Raw genomic sequence first — 21,074 nt, forward strand, 5'->3', positions numbered from 1 at the left:
ACAGCCTTTTGAGTACTCCTTGCTAGCGGCAACACAAGTGGCTGCCCACACCAGAAACCTCAACAAAGTAAGAGTTGACACAAGTTGTTATTGCTGTAAGATACGTTACATGCAGCCATGCTGCCAGAGATCACTCTCCCCATGGCCTGTGCCTCCTGCTCTGCACCAAGCCAGGACCACAGCACCCCTCCAAGTCACTGCAGTGCAGAGTCAGCCTCCAAAAAGCTGTGTCTTCTCCCAACCCTCAAATGCCGGGCCCTAGCACAGCATCTTGAACCAGCCAAAACTTTAAATGCATGCCTCAAGATATTTGCACACAGGGGCTGCTCATTGGTACAGAAATATCACCACAGGCACCAAGCCCCAGGATAGGGCTCACTGGTGTTGCATCACCCAGCTTCCCTGATTTCCACAGCCCCACCACTACCTTGCACCGGGGGCCCCAAAGGACACAGGCTAACACCAGTCCAGCCAATATTCTCCTTTAAACCTGCCCTATAATGACGGAAACCACGACAATAACCACAACAGTTTTTACAAGAAGGCAGGAACAAATTTGAGCATCAGCCACCAGCCGGAAAGAAGACACAGCTACACGGACACTGCAGAAAGTTAATCTTGGACAGTGCCTGGGTTAGCATGAGCAAGGCACACGCTGGCCTGCATTTGAGATTCTCCAGAAATGGGAAATGTGTGACGGATGCATCGTGTTTATGCAGAACTGCCACTCTCACTCCCGCAGAGCGCTGTCAGTGTGTTTGCACACAGACACGCACTTCAGGTCTACCAACACAGCCGTCCCAGCCTACCCAGGCACCGAGGTGTTACAATACACACTTAACTAATTCAATTACAAAAAAAGAAAATAATTAGGGCACACAGCCTGTGATTAAGGACAATTTCTTTCCCAACATGCTGGCAACACGCCTGCAATTAGCAAGCCCTTGATTCTCTAAATTCCCCGGAGATCAACAGCACCTGATACCGGCATGTCCTTAGGTCTTTCATAACCCAGAAGGCTGCTCCCCCACCCCTCTCTGTTTTAACACTGGTGAGATTTTTCACACCTTGCAGCTCAGAAACACTTAAACCTGGGACACCCTGATCCCAGCTCCGCAGGTCACACCAAATCCACTGGTGTAATTGGCAGCACAGGTGGGCTGCAGCTGATACAAGCCAGGGCAAAATTAGTCTCATTAAAAGCAGCAAAGCAAGACCATGCTCAGCCCGATGGAAGGAAAATTGCTTTCCACACTGGCTCTGCAGAGCCAGCCACCAGGAGGACTGCAAAGGCAAGAGCAGCCCTCCCTCTAATAAGATCCCCCAGAAATGCAAACATTGGCCAAAGTAGCTGCATATGAAGGCAGGACAGGAGGCTGGGGAAAGCCAGATGGCTTTTCCCAGCAAACCACCCCAGCTGCCATAGGGTTAAATCAATGCATAAAGCTATTAAAGAGGCTGGAAATGTTTTAACATGGTTGAGTGAAATTCCTCACACTTTTAAGTCGACAAGGAACCCCATTGGGGCTTAATAGGCTAACACAACCCACCCCATTACAGGTTGTTAACACACACACAGGAGCCTCAGGAAGAGGGGCAATTAGGGCTCCCCACTCACCTCTGTAAAAGGGACTCCCACCCCAACTTTGAATCCCACTGATGGGCAAGACGAATGCAGGAAGGGGTCATCCCCTATCTCTGCCCCATGTCTTCTCCAGCTGGAAAGGCACAAACAGCAAGAGCTTGCAGCAGGTTGAGCTCTCATCAGGCTGAAGGAGCAGAAAATTGGTCCCCAGGGCAAGGTGCAATGCAGAAAGCTCCCAACCAAACCTTCTCTGCTGGAGGGCATCACTCCTCCCCACTCTCATCTATCCCCATGGCCCTGTCCCTAGACTCATGGTGGAGGAGCCACTGTCCATCACACAGCAAGAACAAGGAGATACCAAAGCATCTGTCCTGGGGAAGCAGTGGGCTCCTCCCCAGAGACTACAGTGCAGTGCCAGAATTATAGCAGCCCTCAATTTCTGCCCTATGGAGAATGGCACTTCCAGCCTATAAATAAGGTTAAGCCTCCTCAGGAACTTAAGAATAGGTATATACCAGTTATTTTCCACTGGCAAGAAAACAGTAACTAAAGCTCAGGTAGAAGGAGGGTCAGAAGAAAAAGCAGAAAAGACTTATCGCATTACCTGTTAAACTACCAGGTTAGAGCACCTTGCCCTGCTCTCCTCCAGGCCCCAAGGAGGGCAACTATAGCTATCAGCATAGTGGGGTGGGAGCCCTGTGACTGCAGACCTGGAGCTAAATATGGGAGAGAAGCAGCCCACAAAAGTCGCTGCTGGCTTCTCCCATACTTGCAGATTGACACAGCCACCTCTTGAGGAGGGTCTGAAATACTGATCTGCTGAATAGACTCTACAAATTCAGAAGCAAGACCAATCCAGTGCATCAATGCCTTGCTCAGTCCAGAGCAGAGAACAAGCTAGGAAAGGCTCTGGGTGGCTGCAAGAAGGGCTGTGGATGTGGGAGAGAGAGCACTCCTGAGGGAGGATGCCTGGAGCAGTCCCCGAAAAAGTAAAGAAAAATCCTACATGCAGAGTGCAGATGTTCTTGGACAAGATGATTTAGCAAATTAGGATTTTACTGTGATGGGAGCTGATATTTGTTTTTTCTTCCTTCCCATAAGAGGGTCGAAAGCTCCCACAGAAAATATAAGGAACATGTCCCAAGGGTCTACTTCCCTCAGATACCTCTTCCTTTGGGTATCCAGCCCTGTCCACTATCACAACATCCCCATTTCTCGCAATACATGCAGCCCATCAGGGCTTTGGTTTCTTAAAGATGGCATTTCACCTCCTTACCCATCTCAAGAGTGGGGCAAGAGCATTGTAGCAACACCACTCACCACAGACAGTAAAGTGACCGGACTTGTATCAGTCCAGACAGCACTCAGCTCACCTCTCCCCTCTCCTCTGTAGGCAAGCACCTACCAAACATTAAAGAGATCCTACTCACAGCCCTTTCGTAGCTGTGTGAAGTAAGCTGTTGCAGCATCACTCTGCCATCTGCTCATGGAGACCAGGGCTGTCAACTCCAATTCAGCCCAGCACAAGCCCATTTCCTAGTTCTCTCTCCAGATGCCTCCACAGCAACTGTACTCCCATCCTGACCATCATCTGCTCACCACAGAACCTCCCTGGCCCAATGACATCAGTTGTAAGACCACTCTGTCCCTCCAGCTGCACCCGGCTCCTCCAGGTTCCCACTTCCTCACTGCAGCTGCCTTTCCTTGGGCAAATGGGCCCTGCTGAGATCCCACCAGCCTCCAGCTACAAATACTCCCCTCCTTGTATCCTCCTCCAAGACCCCTTCCTAGGATCCCCCTTCCCCCAAAGGAAAACACTGCTCACCAGCTATAGTAAGGATCCCCAGGATGCCCATGGGACAGACTAACGTTCATAGACAAGCCACTTCACGCTTTGCTCCCATCATCCTCAGGAGCCCCAGAAACATCTACAGAAGCATTGCCCCAGGACCAGGTTTCCTCTGATGCCTCAGAAGTGACCAAGCAACTGCTGTGAAGCCACTTGCAATCACCTCCATTTCCTCTGCCCTGCATGCACCAGGCCTGGTCTGCACCAAAAGCTACCTATGCTTGTGCAAGGCAGACACCTAGAAGCACAGCCCAGCAGGGCTAGGCCATGTCCCCAAACCAGAACAAGCTGCAAGTTGTTCCTTGCCCCTGTCTCTGGCTGGGGAAGGGCAGAAACACCTGCAAACTCCACAGTAGAGACAAAAAAGTCAAGCACTTGACTTTCTTGCTGTCCCCTTGCACAGGGATGAATCCTGCTGGAAAGGGACCTCAACGTGACACCTAGTCCATGCCCTATCTCCCAGGATGGGCTCTTGACCCAACCACCCCACAGGCAAGGCTGGAACAAGCAGCACTAGGAGACACCCAGACCCTTCCAGAAGTCCAGGAGAGGAGCTGGAGCCCCTTGGAGGGAGAAGCACTCAGCCAGGCAAGACCCACATGTTGCTGCAAACAATTTGCTGGTTTTGCTCTGCAAAGACCATGGTGAGCCCAGCCTGTAAAGGCTCCAGCAGGTCTCATAGTGCAGGCAACCCCATGCTGTTTTCTGCCAGAGTTAGAGCTTGAAGGGCACGTGCTTCCTCCCACCCCCCTTCGCAAGGGGACGTTACCTGGCCTCGTATCATCACAGTTGTTCAACAGAGATGGAAACCAAGACAGGGCAAATCAAAGGACACCCCGGATTGCCAGGGACACTGCTCTAATCCTACTTTTGCCCTGCTTACACAGGAAGCACTGTCAAACAAGCCACATGGCCCAGTCTGCTCACCCTGCTGCCAGCATGCCATGGCACTGCCCGAGGAGTACAGATCACTTCCCTGCTTGATCCACGATGCATTTGTTTTGAGTTTCAGACATGGGCAGGTCTTATTTGTAAGATCATGAAACAGTCTGAAGCCTTACATGAACACACCAATTAGATGCTCCAAACCCCATGCTCCGCGGAAGGTCAAGCACATGGTGTGCCATCTTGCCGGCGCTCAGCCTCACGCTCCCTGCGTCAGTCCGGCTCCTCCGATGGGGTGTCTTCTGAGAAGGGCTTACAACAGCATCTGATGCTTTGCTTTTATGGTACATGAGGAATTGGCTTACAACTGGGAGCAGGGGGGGAAGAAATAAAAGTTGATTTTTTTCGTTTTAAACAGGCAGGCCAGACGTATAACAGCCTCCCAACTTTGAGCTGTTTTGATCCAGCCAGCCCCCTCTCCACTGAGTTCTGGCAGGAGACAGGCACAAAGCACCAATTAAACAAAGACGAGTTATGCTTTTTCTGTCAAGCAAAAAAGAAAAAGGTGGGGGAAGATGACGCGGGAAGTGGGGGAAGGAGGAATCTAGCCCTGGAGTCATTTTGCTTTCAAAACAAGCTGTCAAGGCTCGTTCCCCTCTCCTCCCATCTCCCACAGAGGAAGAGCAAGGGAGCACCCGCGCGTCTGCCACAGACGCGTGGCATCAGTCACCAGACCACACCATCAGTCACTTGGCGCATCAGGCCGAGCCATGCCCTTGCTTTCCCTCGTGCATCCATCAAAGCCTGTGACAGGGAATGAGAGCAGCTGATTCCTAGTGAAGATGGGCTGAGCATGAGCCCCACCAGCTCTACTGATGAGAATCCCCACTTACAGGCCATTAGGTGTGGAAAAAACAATACTCAAGAGCAGCAAGAGCTCAATGCAGTAGCTTGTCTGGCCACATCAGCAGCTCACTTTTTCCACAGCAGAGACATGCACAGCTGGCACAAGCATGCAAACGCTGCCTCTTCTGCCATAGAGGTTACCAGGTTTGAAGTCTCCCTGCACAGCCAGTAGCTCTCCTGGCTGGCAGCTGAGCTCAGGACGTGTGCTGAGAGCTTCCCCCATGTATTCCATCCACTGCTTAGTTCAAAGCAAGGCTACCTGCCATCACAATGTACTGCTGAAGAACCACATCACCCAGTACAGACACATCAAGCTCTCCATCACTCTGGACACTACCAGCTCTGACCTACCCTGAGCACCTGCAAGCTGTGCCCAGGTCTCACCTGGCAAGTGTTGGTCCTGCAGCTGGCCAGATTAGAGGATTACAAAAATCCCTCCAGGCTTTATTTTTCCATGCAATTGAGGAAGATAAATAGCAAGCACAGCCACTTCTAGGGTGGGAAAGGGCAGGCATTTTAGCAGCACACAAGCACAAATCCCAGCTTTAATATCTTATTTGCTTCCTTAGCAGACTCCCCTTTGTGGAGCTTGTTGGTACCGATTAAGGCATCAGCTTCACTCCCACCTCTTCCTGTGCTCTCTGCAAGCAGCAAACTACAGCAAAGTCTCCCCCAGGAGCTAATGCACGCTCTCATTTCAACAGGGTGGCATTCATGCTGGACTTGCCGCTCCTGAGGGGGGATACCCTCTGCCACATTAGCAGGGAGCAATGCACAGCCTGGTCACTTGGGCTGGATCCATCCCACAATTGGCACAGATAGGGAAGGAAAATCATCTCTTCCCCAGCTAGGTCTGCTTGGGCTGGCTCTCTAGTAAGTGCCCTGCTCATTAGCATGGGGTCACTCAGCTGCAACAGGGCACAAGCACCACTTGGCTATTGCAATACCACTGCTGTGGATGTGTTGAATTTCCTTTAAGAGCTCAGCAACTCTCGGTTTGAATTTAAGGAGGAAAAAAAGTATCACAAAGAATTGCAGGATCTCTGTAAACATACTAGAGGAAAAAGGAAAGTGCATCTTTGAGCCTCTTGACCTTGACAATGTCCTTATAATTACAAGACTATTTATTTTCAGTTAAACCCCAACTATTGAACAGACAGTGTCAAGTTGTTTTTTTCTGAGCAGGTGATTATCCTGCCCAGCTAATCTAATGAAAATTATCAGGAGGCTACTGACCTCCTGCTACACACACTGAATAATGCACAAAGCTTCAGGATCAGACAGGCAAATCATAACCCTGCCTTATCTTAATCACTTTCTATACTGCTCCAGGCTTGTTCCACTCATGTTTGACTCCGTTAGCCAAATGCTATCTCAGTGGAAACCACAGCAGAGCCAGCCCTGAGAACTACACAGCAAAAAGTTACCTCCGCAAGATTTATTTTTGTAGAAGCCAAGAGCTGCAGCAGCAGATATATTTAGTCTTTAAGCCACTGACTGGCTCCTGAGCTTGTAGCATGAGGTGGTGGTCCCCTGGCAATAGGCTTTGAGAAAAGCAGCGTTGTCCTGCTACTTTTGATAGAAGGTTAAAGATTGAAACAAAAAGAAACGTTTCACGGGACAAGGCCTTGGGAGGAAATAATAGGCTCAAAGATAGTAGAGCCTTGCAAAAGGAAGAAGATAAAAGAACAGACCAAACCTTGAATTGAGGAACAAGGAAACCTCCCTTGGTCATGTGCTCATTATAATGTGAAAAACACACTCCTTGATGGAAAAAGCCCCCTAGTCACATAAGACCCCTACCCTTTGAGTTCACACAGAATTATAAAGACACTACAACTTTAAATCCAGATGAGGCATGTTGTTAACCATGAGGAACAAAGTGATAAGAAACTAACCAATGGTCATTACATTAAACATGTATTTGTGTAGTTTGAAGTGCATAGATATGTCACTTGCCTGGATGCAGTGTGCTAGCTTTATGGAATTACCACCTAGTACCCATCTCTGTACAGATACAGATTAAACAAATATCTCAACTCTGTGTGTTTTTTGGATCACTGTACACCAGGTAGAAGAACCCAGATTTTGGGACAACACTTTGATGAAGGGTACAAGGAAGGCAAGGTCTAAAAGAGGGATGCACAAAGGGCCTCATTAGTCCAGATGGGAAAAGCCACCCTTACCACTCCATCCTCTTGGAAACCCCCCCTGTTTCTGCCTCCTCCTGCAAACAGGGCTGCCCATCCCCTTTGGAGGTGCCACAGCACAGCCAGCTGCATGAGAATTAGGGGAAAGCAAGAGGACCCAACGGCTCAGGGCACACTGTGGGGACCAGGGGACCTGCAGCAATCTTGTCCCACTTACTGCAATATCTCCCCTCCTTCAGAGGAGACAAACAAGAGCACCAGCTGGAAGAGATAAAAACTACAATTGGCAATTAAGGAGGCAGGACTTAAACAAGGACCCACCAAAAAAGTTATCACGCACGCCACATACAGTCTCAGCTTGAGCAGCACACACAGCTAGAGGAATAGATTGCACAGTGGTGACTTCAAGCCTAAAATAAGTTTCCACTTGGGAAGATACAGAGAACTATGGTAAAACACTGCTAAAGGACAAGCTGACTAGCTTTTATGACCCCTCCCCAACATGAAATCCTAGCTACAACACCACAGAGAAGACACCCCTCTTATCTAGCCTAGCCTCACTCTCACAGCACACCGTCTCTTGGTCCTTCAGATCCCCCAGTACGGGAGCTCCCAGCTTACCTCCAATCACCCCACAGCCCTTGCACACTACTGCTAACCTCAGCAGCCTGCTCCTGCTCTGCAGCCTTACCTTTCCTGCAAGGTTCTCTCCACCCCCAAAACACCTGATTTATCCTCCCACCCTGGCTACCTTGGGACTTGAGTCGCTTTTCTCCAGCTGGGGAGGTGCGAAGCAAGACACAGGTAGGTGGACTTCTCATCTTTAAATGGCCAATTCCTCCCCACTTACAACCTTTTAGAAAAAAAAGAGCAAATAGTCTCCCCTAAAGTGAGCAAAAACAAAGACCAAGGTGGGTTTAGGCATAACGGAAGAGGGAGAAAGAGAAACCATAGAAAGACAGGCAGGAAATAGCAAAAGATTCAGCTTTGGGAAAACACCAGCTAACATATGCAAGGAAAATGATCCAAAGTAGAGATATTCAAAGGGATGCAGAAATCTGGAAAAAATTAATGTCCACAGCAGCAATTGCGAGGGGACAGTGAGCAGGCAGGGCTCTGAAGCTGAGCACTACCAAGGCAGAGGCTCTACCTAGGGTAGATCCCACCTCTGCAGAAGGGAGGAGGTGCTGCTCTGTGGACACGGCTGTGCCCAAAGGTATCTTCAGAGAGACGATCCTGAGCCCCAGGGAGCCCAGTCACACCATCTGGGCACAGTATGGCTAAAAGGGTTACCTGGCCAGCGCTCAGCAAAAGGAGAGAGGAGAGGTCCTTTGTTTTTCTCCCCTCCTTTCAATTTCAGAAAGTTGCCTGTTGCTGAGGCATCTGAGATACTTCCAGAAGAAGTTAGAATAGTAATTAAATTCCTCCATCTCCTAGCCTGGGTGACAGGAGCAACCTCAGGCTTCTGGTCATTGGAGCCAACACTGTAATTGCTTATGTCGCAGCTTTGCTCTGTCCACATGTGCTGACTTTGCCCTTAAAAGCCCAGATGCAGGTCAGTTCATGTCTCTGCTGTCTAGCAGCTGCTTGGTGAGGACTGTGGTGAGTGCTGGGGCTGCAAGAGGACCATTGGCCAGGTTAAACTGGTATCACCCTACCGAGTTATGTGGTATCCTCTGAGCTGTCATCTCTTCGGGAAAATCCTGCTCGGGGACAACTGAGACAGCTCCCAACAGACACCATGCAGGGTCTGGTGGGTGTAAAGTGGGAGGTGAGAGCCTGGCTGTCCTGGTTTTGGCTGGGACAGAGCTAATTTTTTTTCCTTCTTAGTAGCTAGAATAGTTCTGTGTTTTGGATTCAATATGGGATTTGATATGAAAAGAATGCTGATAATGTACTGATGGGTTTAGTTGTTGCTCAGAAATCCAGGACTTTTCAACTTCTCACGTCTTGCAAGTGCGCAGGTACACAAGAAGCTGGGGGGGAACACAGCCAAAACAACGGACCCAAATTGTCCAGTGGAGTATTTTGTATCACCTAACGTCATGCTCAATGTATAGAGAAGGGTTGGTTGGGAAGCTCACCTGAGCTTTGGGTTTCAGGATTCTTTCTTCTCTGGGACCACTAGCCGGGAATGGGCTGGGTATTGGTCAGTGGGTGGTGAGCAATCACATTGTGCATTACTCTTTTTTATTATTACTATTATTACTATCATAATTATTATTTAAATTTTATTTCAATTATTAGATTGTTTTTATCTGAACCTCCGAGTCTTTTCCCCCTTAGCCCTCCAACTCTCTCCCCTATTCCTTGGGGGTGGGGGAGGGCAAGTGAGTAGCTATGTGGTGTTTGGCTGCTGGCTGAGTTTAAACAATGACACTGGCAAAAGCCAGTAAACTACAGCTGTCTCAGGATTGACTTTATCATCAGGCCTGGTCAGGGAGGAGGCTTGCACAAGAGGAAGGGATGGATTTAAAACCATACTGCACAAAGCCCTCAAAAACACTCTGAGGACTGAAGCTGGAGCTGGCTGCTGGTGCTGGGACCAAGGGATGTCTCCAGCTCCAGCACCTGCAGCCAACCCTGGCTCTGTCTACCAGCTGCTCCAGAGCAGAGGTGGCACCATCCCCTTCTCATGCCAGGAAACAGGCGCTGAGCCCAGCGACATCTCCTCCCAGCTCACACGGTGGCAGAAGGTTGTGACTGCCTGGGAAGGACTATGACACACCAGAGCTTGCAAATGCATGCTCTGACTTCCAGCTGGAGACATGTGTCTGTGCTTGTCCCCAAGGCAGACAGCCGCAATAGAGGCATCCTCTGGTGCCGTTCCCTGCCAGCAGAGCATGGCAAAGTGTTAGAGTGACAGCCTCCGGGGACAAGAGAGCAATTTACTCACCACACGCGGACAAGTGCTTGCCTTCCTTGCTGAAATCCAGCAGGCGAGCTGCTGATTAGTGTCACTTGTCCTGGTTGCCTCAAGGCAGATACCCAGCCTGCTGGGACTCTGCTGAGAACCCACCAGCTCATTACACACACACTCATCACTAAGACCTAGGTCAGATGCAGGCTTGAGGAGGAGGAAGAGATTGCATATAGGTCCCTACCATTGCCCATCCCAGCACCTCTTTTCCAGTGCTTTTTTCTGTCTGCTGCTTTTGAACACCCACTGCCAGCTGATTCCAGCATGGCCTGAGCAACAGGGGAAAAAAGAAGCTAAAACCTGTTTCTCTTCATGCATTTACCAGTAGAGCTGTTGCACCAGCCCCCACGCGTTACTGCCAGCGACAGCGGAGGCAGGAGGAACCCAGCGGAACTCCTCCAAGGCAGGGATGGAGCAGGGTGAGCTGTTGTAGGGCCAGCACTTAGGAGAAAAGCATCTTCAGCTTGACAACTCAGCAAATTTGATCTGGAACTGGCAAGAGAGAAAAGTAAAGCCTTTAAATGTCATCTCGGGAGTTTGGCTGCCAGAAGAACTAGAGACAGACAGACAGATAAGCACAGAGAGCCAAATGCCCTGCTTTGGTGTACGCAGGGTATTTATTAATGTGTCCCGCAGCTGGCATGAGCTGTGAGCAAGTCAAGAAGTCTGGTTTTCTGCCACCAGCTCTGCTCTGGGACCTCAAGGAAATCCCAGAGCCACTCCAGGTTTCAGTTTCCCCTCTTTGCAGACAGTGATGCTTTCCTGCAACCCCAGGTGGTGGCAAGGTTAAAGGCTGACCCTGGTAATGCAGGCAGCCTTGGGGAACCCTCCAAGCCTAAATGCAGATGTGCAATAAGCCAGATTTCTTGTTTGAGTCCTAGACCCAAAGACATGTCAGACCATCTTTCTTGTTGTAAGAGGGAAAGTCAAAATTATCAACCCATTTCCTTTGCTATTGACACCTCTGACCTGAGCAAGTCACATCATCTCCTTCCTCCCTCTGCCAGCCCTGGGGAGATAGCAAGCCCATCAGTGCACAGCTGGCTCTCCCCTGTGCATAAGGCAGCCCTACTTGGAAAAAAACAGCATGGCTGCCCTGACTGCAGATAACAATGTGCCAAAACTAGGAAGCACAAATACCATATGCCCTTAAAGTCAAGGACCCACCATGGCTGCTGGAGATGTTCACCAAGGAAGAATTCTTCATCCTTGCTTTGCAGAGGAGCAAGCTAGGGTGAACCTGAAGTTGCTGATCCAAAGCAAAGAGGGCTGGGGTGCAGCAGATAAGTCTATACAGAAAAAAGCACTGCGCAGTGTAGGGATACAGAGCACCGATGATCCCCCTCCCAGTCCTCATCCCATCTAAACAAGCACCAAGAACTTGGTGTTTCTCAGCATTGCTGGGAGAGGGCAACAGGCACCAAACCGGAGCCCAGCAAGTAGGATGTGCAGATGGGAAATGGTTGATGGTTTGCTGGACTTCTAAAGGATGGGTAACTTCACCAGGAGTGCCCAGGTGCATACTTGGGGTGTCCTGCAACACTCGGGTTTCACAGAGCTCAAGCTGAACCTTCTCCTGGCAAAATAACTGCGGCCAAAAAGGGGAAGCCCTCAAAATGTTCTGGTAGTTGGGATGTTACAGAAATGCCCCATCAAAAGGGCAGTGGGTTTCTGCCAGGTGGCACAGCATATCTATGGCATGGCCAAAAACACTGTCCAGCCAATACACTCCCTCCTGCATAGACTTCAGCATTAGCTGGTGCTCTGTGCCCCGTCACAGTACTTACTTTCATGCACGAAATAAAAACTAGACTCGCCAACACACCCAATGGGCCTGTCAAACTAATCATGTTAGGAGGACTGGAAACACACCAGCAGCAAGAGCCAGCCCCTGCTCCAGAGCCCTTGCAGAAATCATGCATCCAGGAGACGGAAAAGCCTCTGTCGTTCCCGGAACCAGGTCAATAAAAGCACAGACAACTCCATCCAGAGACTTTTTTTATGAATCACAAGAAAGAGCAGCTTCAGCTCCCCCAGCTGCAAATAGGTGGGCAGGCACAAGGAGCCAGCACGGAAACGTGTCTGTGCAACACGTGTGGGGAATTGGCCGCCCTGCACATGTCCGGGGTATGGGGTGAGAGGAAACCGCTCCAAACCGCGGCGCGGGAGAGCTGTGAAAAACAGCGGCTGCTGTTTGATGCAACTTCTCCCACCCCCCCAGCTGGTTTCCCAAATCAAACAGCCTCCCACCAATACAGGCATTTAGCGTGCCGGGGAGAGAGAGGACAGGCTAGGCAACGATTTCAAAGCTGAGCAATCCCAGGCGGCTTTGAAGGGCCTCATATTCAGGGAGAAAGAATAACCCACCCTTTCGGGAGCAAAAAAATCCACAATGCACTTTGTCCAGGTGCCTCCAAAACCGTCCTCTCCCCAAACCCATTTATGGGTTATTTGTTATTTCTGGGTGCACCTTTGCCATAACACTGTTATTTCTAGAGCTCTCTGCTAAGTGAGAAGCCTGGAGGACTGGACAGTGCTTTTTTTGATCAAATCTCAGAGCAGCAGCAGCATTTTGTTCTCTCCTTCTTTTTAACGTATTTATTTTTCAAGTCCTTAGTTCAGATGCACAGAGGAGCTTAAATCACACGTTGGCAAAGCCTGGCACAGGCTCTCTGCCCTTCGCATCTGAGAACCACGCTCTAACCACAGGAGAGGATGTGTCCTCATTATCACCAGCATTTTTTAGGCCGTGGACAAAAGGACCACAGTGCAGAGAGTGTACCTACATTCCAAGCAGACATAAGGTTGTTTTATTATATGCAATATTGTTTAATTTCACAAGTGAACGCTCACACCTGGCCCTGAGGAACCCAGCCCAGCCTGTGTTGTCCAAGCAGGCAGGCAGCAGCAGCAGATCCCTCCTCCTGCGTTGATCAGCTTGCAAAGTTCCAGCAAAGGGAGCTTTACACCTCTCACAGATGATGCCATGCAGCATGCAATTGCTGCTGTGCCTGCACGGGATTTAGGCAGGAATCAGCCTGGCTCATCCACAGCTGTGCTGCTGGGCATTTGCAAAGCACGTAGCCTTGGTGGTCACCTCAAAAGAAGCTATTTCTGGAGCAAAGAAGATGCACTGGTCAAAAAGCAGCCACCTTCTCTGCCTATAACATGGCACCATGGCACCTCAAAATGCAGTGTGTCCCCCTGGGGGGTGTCCCCCTTCCAGGGTGGTGTGCAGGTGTCCCCCTTCCCAGCACTGGGAAGCCATGGCAATAGCATGGAGCAGGGATAGCTGGGTGGGTCAGCCCTGCATGGCCATGGCAGGGTCCTGCAAATTACCAGGTCCAGTCTCCAACTTATTCTCACCTGTGCTGCAGAGACTGGGAAAGACACCAGAGACCACAAGAAGTAGAAAAATACCAGGCTGCAACTTCGTGAACAAAATGCACTCACTGGCTTAACACCCACGTAATTAAAAGCAGGCGCATCCTGCGGTAACTGCTAGCACAGGGATGTGCCTGGTTGTGTTTGCTTTAGGGGGCCTGTGATACTACCTACAAAAGCAAAGCTGGCCACCAGTCCCTTTGCAGATTGAGGCTGCTCACATCACTGACAAAACAGGCAGCTGACCCTGCCTTGCCCCCAGGATGTCCTCTTCCCATTGAAACAGGAATAACAGTAGCTCCTTCCTCCCAAGGAGATCTGAGACACCCACTGCTACTCCCAGAGGTGAGCATCACCCTCAGGGGACATTTGGGTGCTGAGGGTCTGGAGTCAAACCCTCCTGGTGATTCAGAGGGCTCTGACAGCAGTGGGGACCTCAGCCCTGATGGAAGAGAGGATGCTTTCACTCACTGATGCCAGGAATGACAATGGGCCCTGCCCTCTATGCTCATCCACCAGCCAACTCCCTGGCTCCACCTGGCTCCTACTGGCACTTAGCACTGCTGGTGGGAATAGGCAACTCGTACTGTCCTTTCCTTATGGGGCGAAGTGAACTGACTCAGTAAATACCAATTGACTCGATGGATAAAAAGCAGGGAGTGAGAGCAGCCCCGGAGCAGCCTCCCATTCCTCTTCTCGGAGGGGGACCAACCACCCACCACCCAGGTTTGGGTCAGTGGAGGTTCAGGCTGCAAGTCGCTTCCAGCATCAGGGCAAAGTCTCTCCAGCAGCCTCTCCCTCTCACTCAGGACTTCTTGTGCTGCTTCCTCCACCAGTTCCCCCCTCACAGGGTGTGTTGCATAGTATTTAAATGCAACCAGGTCTGAGCAAGCCAGTTTTAAGTTGATCCCATGTCCACTCTGTAAAGCAATGCAGAGAGGGGTCACAATCCCTCCTCCAGCTGCTGCAAACGCAGCCACGACTCCAGTACAGCATCATTTATTGCAAACCCTTACAGCCTTTCTCCTCCAGCCTCCCCCAAGCAGGGAGCAGCAGAACGCAATCCGCCTGGGGAAAAGAGAGAGATTTCCCACATAACAGGCACCGGTATTAATTCTTCCAACTACTGCAGCTTTCCTTTCATTCTGCAACTTTATGAACAACACTCGATACTGGCAGCAGCCCCGGAGGACATTGTGAGTCACCTGAAGGAAAACAGCTTCTTCCAGCATCAGCATCCAGGCAGCCTCCGAGACGAGGGCGGGAGCCCTGGCCGTGCAGCCACGCTGCCCAGACGGCTCACAGCCACACCGCCTGATCAGCAGTGCCTCAAGAGGGCTTCGATGACATCTTTAGGGTGTCACGGCTAATTAGAGTCCTGACTATACCCTCTAATTAGGTAACACCTTCAGACAAATCACCCTCTCCACTTCAAACCAAGTCACGCCTTCGGATACGATCCCTAATTGACTTAAAAGTAGACTCGGCACTTCTTCCCGGATCTCCTTCCACTTTACAAGGCACTTCAAAATAAATAAACCCCTGGTCCTCAGCCCTGGCTCAGAAACCGTCTGGGGAAGTGCCCTCGAATCTGCACAGGCACGCACCCACACGGCTGGACACAAAACCTCCATCAGAGGCACAAAGCAAACGCACTGATGCAGCAGCGTTGTCCTCCCCTGATCTCTCATTTCTAGCCACCCTGGTGCTACTTTCAAAGTCAAAGCCTTTTCTAGGAGAACAGGAGTATCTGCGATGCATCAGTGTCCTACTAAAAATATTGCCTGGGGGTTTGCGAGAGAAGCGGTGCTCCAGCAAAGGAGCCTGATATCTGGTGACAGAAAGCATTAAAAAACCCTAACCATTTAGAAATTAATATGCCAGAATGTTATCAAGCATGAAGATTTCAATCCAGAAGCTTGATTTCTGTTTTCATTAAGTAATGAATAAACTGAAGCAATCTGAATCTTTTCAGTTTCCCACTAGCACAAAATTTTAAGTTGATAGGCAGAAAGCCCCCCACCATCATAACTGCAAACATGCTGAATAAAAACTATCAAAATTCATACAAGATAAATATTGAGTCCTTCCAAGCCTGCTATGAGAACAATGTCTCTTTATTTGCTTTTCGCAAGGTTTGTTATAACAAGAGAGATAGACTCCAGTATACAGTGTTTTAATATACATACATGCATTCACAGCTGGAATAATAGATTTTTAAGGACAAAAGACAATATTACAACTGAATGTATGCAGAAATCCGTAAACATACCTTCAAAGAAACACCTACATGGACACATGTGTATAATATATACATATACACCCGCCCCAATCATGTTTCAGATTGATTAGAACCGTTCATTAAAATCAGATTCTCTAAAGTTTCTGCTGGTTTGGGAAAACATGACCCTGAAGAGACATCACGTGTGAACTTAACATACAGCAGAAAATGAAACTGTAACACACTGCGTCTTGAAAGCCAACCCTGAATCTAATTTAATCCCTGCTCTGGACAATGCCTCTGGAGAGGCATTAAAACCATGCTAGGTGTTTTCCTGGATTTCCCAAATTCCCCGGAGATTCCCTGGCACTCTGGCTGCATCCATCTCCTTCTCGCTTCGGAGATGTTTCCGGCTGAGCGCTCCCATCCTTACTCCTGCTGCTCCCAGGGCCGGCGAGGCAGGGATCCAGCGGAGCAGCATCCCGAGAGCCGCGTCCTGCCCTCGCCGCAGGACGAGTTACCCGGGGGCAGCCCTTGGGGTTTAACGCTCGGATTCCTGCAAAATGTGCGGGGGGATGGTGTACGGGCTTGAAGGGTCAAGAGCGGCTTTGCATCCTCCTTCCCCATCCCCGACAAAGGGATTCCAGCAGATCTCGTGCCCCCTAGTGTCATCCCGGCGAACGGACCGGCACTGGGCACCGGGCACCGGGTACCACCCGGCCCAGGCAGTACCCTGACTTACCCCACAGTAAAGCCGGCACCGTGTCCTGCTGGTACCGACAGCACAGTTAAATGCCATTTCCAACAGTTCAGGGGAAGGGCAGCGTGAGCTCGCTGGCCCTCCCGAGCACCACCGGGGCAGCAATAGCCCCCCAAGTGTCCCCATGCCCGGCACGGTGCCGCCTCCGTTACGGTCCCGCAGAGCCTCAGCAAGGTCTTGCCCCACCAGCAGATAGCCCGAGCGGTGTCCCTGGCGAGGGGCCAAGAGGAGGAGGCAGAGAGCATCTGTGGTGGACACTGTCCAGAATACAACCCCTCCTAAAAATAGATGGTCCCTGGAAGGGCCAGGGAATGGGAACGCTCGGTGCTAGGAGCTCAGGGTTTGGGATGACAGAACTTCCAGGTGCATGAATGCAAGACACCACTGCCTTTGCACAAAGTCCCCGTTTCTTCCCCGTGAGAGCACCTGTGGCATCGAGCTCTGGCCGTTAGCATGAGAAGCAATGCACAAAACCAGCCCAGAACCCAGCATCCCTGCCTGCCAGCCTGCTCTGACCAAGCGGCAAGATCCAGTACCTCCTGGGAAAATCCCCATGCTGGCTGCAATACTAATGGGTGCAACTGGGACTGGACCCCACACACAGAGACCCTACAGAAGAGACGCGTGCTGGACAGGAGCACAGGAAACGTGTGTTGAGCCTGTGCAGGTGCCTCAGTTTCCCCATCCGTCCAGCAGCCCCCAATGCAGCTTGCCCTCTCTTATTTTACTCATCCCTCCTCATTCAACTATTAACTCTTGTGAGGAGAAGCACCCCACGGACAGCACCTAGAGCACCGGCTCCTTCCAGCATGTGCTAGCAGCATGCAAGCAAACCTCGGCAACTCATCGCCAAAATTTGGAGGAATTCTCCCCAGGGCACTGACCTGGGTATGCTGCTTTCTTCTGCAACACCGAGCAGGGACTATAGCTTAGAATAATGGGGAAGTAACTCAGTTCAGTGCTGACAAAGCATCACAAGCCCCAGCGGGGTGGGAGGGGAGGAGGTGTCCTTCCCTCACGCTGCCATGCCTGGTATACATCATGTTTAGGGCCAGGCATACGTCACCGACACAAAATGGACAAATTGGAGGGATTTCAGAAAAACGAGCGACAAAAATGATCAGGAGGCAGAAGGGATTGATTTACAAGGGGAGATTAAAAGAGCTGCGATCAGTCTAGCTGGTCTGAGCAAGTACTGACAGAAGCAGTCGGATGCTAATCTGCAAATGGGATGAAAACGATATGGGAAGGAATAATTTAGCATCTTCAGCAGTAATGGGATGAAATTAAGGGGAACTCAGGGCTGAGTAGGTAGGGAAAAAAAAAACCCAAGACAAAATAAAACTCCTTTCGTAGTTGTGCATGACCCTCTCTATCAAAACACATGAAGTCCCCAAAACTCTGTCTAGGACAAGGACCCCTGGGAGCAATCGTGCCTCTGTGCCTAAGAAGGTGTGCATACACACACATGCACGCACACACACACAGAGCCGTTTCCCACCCCTGACTCACACTCAGGAAAGCAGCAGGGCCTCCACGTTAACCCCAGAGGATGGAGTCTTGCAGGAAAGAAGCAGAGAGCGAAGGCTAAAGCTGCTGGGAGAGGTGGGAAGGTCCCCACAGAAGGATGCCTTTGCACTCCCAGGTCTTGATGGGGGGGGGGGGGGGAAGGTGCTGAGGCAGCTTCCTGCAAAGTCACAGGAGTGAGCTCAGCTGCGAGCACTCAGATATTTACACACAAACAGCACATTAGTCAGCAACTCCCATTTGTCAGGCGTAATGGCAGCGGCAGCAATAATAAACGACAGAGCCGAGAGACAGGCTCCCCAGGCGCACACCCAGCCCCAGCCTGAGCTGGAGCAGGATGCATTCCTTCAGCTTGCTGGGGAATTAACTGAGAGTGGCCATGAGCTGTGGCTCGCACCCACAAAACTCCTGCTGCTGGCTTTGGAGAGTCGGCCACATCTCCAAAAGCTGAGCCTCGGCTGCACACTTATTTGTACATGTACGTGCATCACAAGCTTTGCAGCTCTGAGAGGTACCAGGGCTTCTTCCTTCCCAAGCCCAGGAGGTGCTGAGCACCTTCCATGGGGATGGGGGCTCAGTGCCTTGGCAGGATCGGGTCCCCTCGGGGTCAATCAGACTAAAGAAAGATAACACACAATCATCAGATCGTGGCTTGGCCTGCTCTGACAATAGGCTCTGATGAAGTTATCCTAAAGGGCTGTTGCAAAGAAGTCTGCCAGGCATGGGGCTCTCATTTTCAAAGCACAGCCTGTCTCAGAAAAGCCCACCCTCCCCAGCGAGCTCTGGTCCCAGCAAGATGCTGGTCGGACATGAGCATCCCTTGCCCACCTCCAGCCTTCACAGCAAAGCTCTAACTCCTCATGGAGGGACAGGGCAGGGAGAAAGAACTGCTGCTCCCGCGTATCTGCACATTTCGTAGGAAGCAGCCAGTCTCCCTGCCTCGCTGCCTGCACACACAGCCGGCAGGACCAGCAGCGGCGTGTGCAGGTCGTGTCCCTCACAGAGGTAAACAACACGAGTGCACTGAGAGTGGGCACGGTCAGAGTTAAATTAACAAGATCCTTGCAGAAGTCAGCAAGTTCCTGAGCAAAAAAAAAAAAAATCTGAGGAAAGGACCTCCTGGACTATCTCACAAATTAAAACACAAAGAGACATGAAAAAGAAATCAAATAGCTTTGCAGGCAATCCCCTTTCTGCAACCTGCGCTCTGAACAGACCCTACACATGTGTCTATAAGCATGGGGTGGGGAAGAAAAGGGCTAAGAGAGTGAAGGAGAAGTGCCGATCTTTATACCAAAAAAGTTTAGCGGATTAAGAAAACACTGCCAGAGAAGCCAGGGAAGCCGAAACATGCAGACCAGGTTCTGTCCCCAGCAAAGGCAGCGCAAATTAGCTCACGCGCTGGTTGGAGTCCCAATCCGGTTTTAAGATCGCAGCGGGGGAAGTCACCAAGATCTGGAAATGTCAGGGAGTTTGTGCAGCAAAGGGATCGGTGTGTATTATGCAATTCTGGAAAGCAGCCCTCGTACTCACGCTCGGGATGAACTGCCTAGCCCAGGGAGAGCAGTTCCACAGAAGCGCCATGCAGCCGCTTTTCTTATAAAATCACACCACCCCCTCAAAAAAAAAAATTTTTTTTAAAAAAAAGAAGAGATCAGCACTGCCACAGCAGAGGAAGGGGCAGATTGCGCCTCTGGAGAAACGAAGAAAAAGTCTGCTCTCCCGCCTAGGAAATCCACGGGCTCCGTTTTACAAAGAGCCACCCCGCAACCTCGGCTCCAGCCCTGCTCATGCAATGCAGCAGGCAGGAGGCTCATCCCTTCCCTGCCTTCAACCTGATGCCGCTCGCAGCGGCCGCGATGCCCTCCCCGCTGGGGAAGGGGGGGGTCCCGCCGTGCCTCCCCGCCGCGGACCCGCTGCCCTGGGGGGCGGTGGGAGGGGGTGCGGAACCGGCCCGACCCCGCGCCCCCCCATCCCTCCCCCGCCGGGAACGCCCGGCCGGGGCTCAGGGCGGACACACAGGCACGGCGGAGCAGGGAAGTTGCCCAGATTGTTTCCTCCGGGGGCTTCGCCCCCTGCCCCGGCGGCGGGCGGGGAGCAGACGCGCGGCCCACGGCGGGGCGCGGACACGCGTGGGCGCGCTGGGGAAAGGTGCGCGGCTGCGGGGCGGCAGGGAACACCAGACGCGGGGTGTGTGTGTGGGGGGGAAACAAGCGTTCCTCTTCCCCCCCCTTCCGCCTCCCCTTTTTCACCTCCCAGAAAGGCAGCGGCGCTCCGGCGGCGGGCACCGGGACTCGCCTCCCCTGACCCCCGCTGCCTCCCCCCGTCCCGCGGGTGCGGGGGGTGGGGGGGTCACCACCTCCCTCCGGCCCCGGCCGCCCGGTACTCACGGCGCCCTCCTCGCCGCCGCTCCCGGCACTACCCCATGCAACCACCGGCTGCTTCTGCACCGGCTCGGGGGCTATAAGCTCTTTTAAACTCCAGCACATAACCCATGTGACCGCAGAAGCCACTGGTAAGGAGCGCCGGGGAGCCAGCGATGAGCTCAGCCCGCACCCCCCGGCACAGCGCCGCGGACGCGCTCCCGGCCCCGCCGCGCGTACCCGCCCCACGCCCGCACACACACTCTCACACACACACACACACACACACACACACACTCACACTCGTACACACAAACCCACGCGCGTCCGGGCACACGCCCCTGCGGACACGCAGCCTCCCCCCTCCCCGCGGATGCTGAGCGGGAGGGAGGCACCGCACACACGTACACCACCACCCCCCCCCACCCCAGACCCCCCGCGCAATTGCAGACTTCGGAGCACACTCGTGAAAGGCCCGCGAGTGCGGGGCCACGCACGCACACACCGCGGACAGCACAGTCCCC

General features: G+C 51.8%; 1 protein-coding gene across 7 annotated transcripts in view; it reads right to left on the reverse strand.

Annotated features, from left to right (window-relative positions):
- Positions 1-20,738, reverse strand: part of CNTFR (ciliary neurotrophic factor receptor) — a 209,881-nt gene extending 189,143 nt beyond the window's left edge. For 2 of the 7 annotated variants that reach the window (XM_074813718.1, XM_074813719.1), the window contains exon 1: positions 20,578-20,732. In XM_074813718.1, coding sequence (XP_074669819.1) covers positions 20,578-20,676 — 99 coding nt within the window. In that variant the 5' untranslated portion in view covers positions 20,677-20,732. Of the gene's footprint in view, positions 1-10,617; positions 10,788-20,577 lie in introns of all 7 variants that reach the window. The other 5 variants (XM_074813721.1, XM_074813720.1, XM_074813722.1 and 2 more) reach the window with 5 other exon arrangements.
- Positions 20,739-21,074: the final 336 nt, after the last annotated feature.

The sequence above is a fragment of the Strix aluco genome, chromosome Z, assembly GCF_031877795.1.
Source record: "Strix aluco isolate bStrAlu1 chromosome Z, bStrAlu1.hap1, whole genome shotgun sequence".
Lineage (NCBI taxonomy): Eukaryota > Metazoa > Chordata > Aves > Strigiformes > Strigidae > Strix > Strix aluco.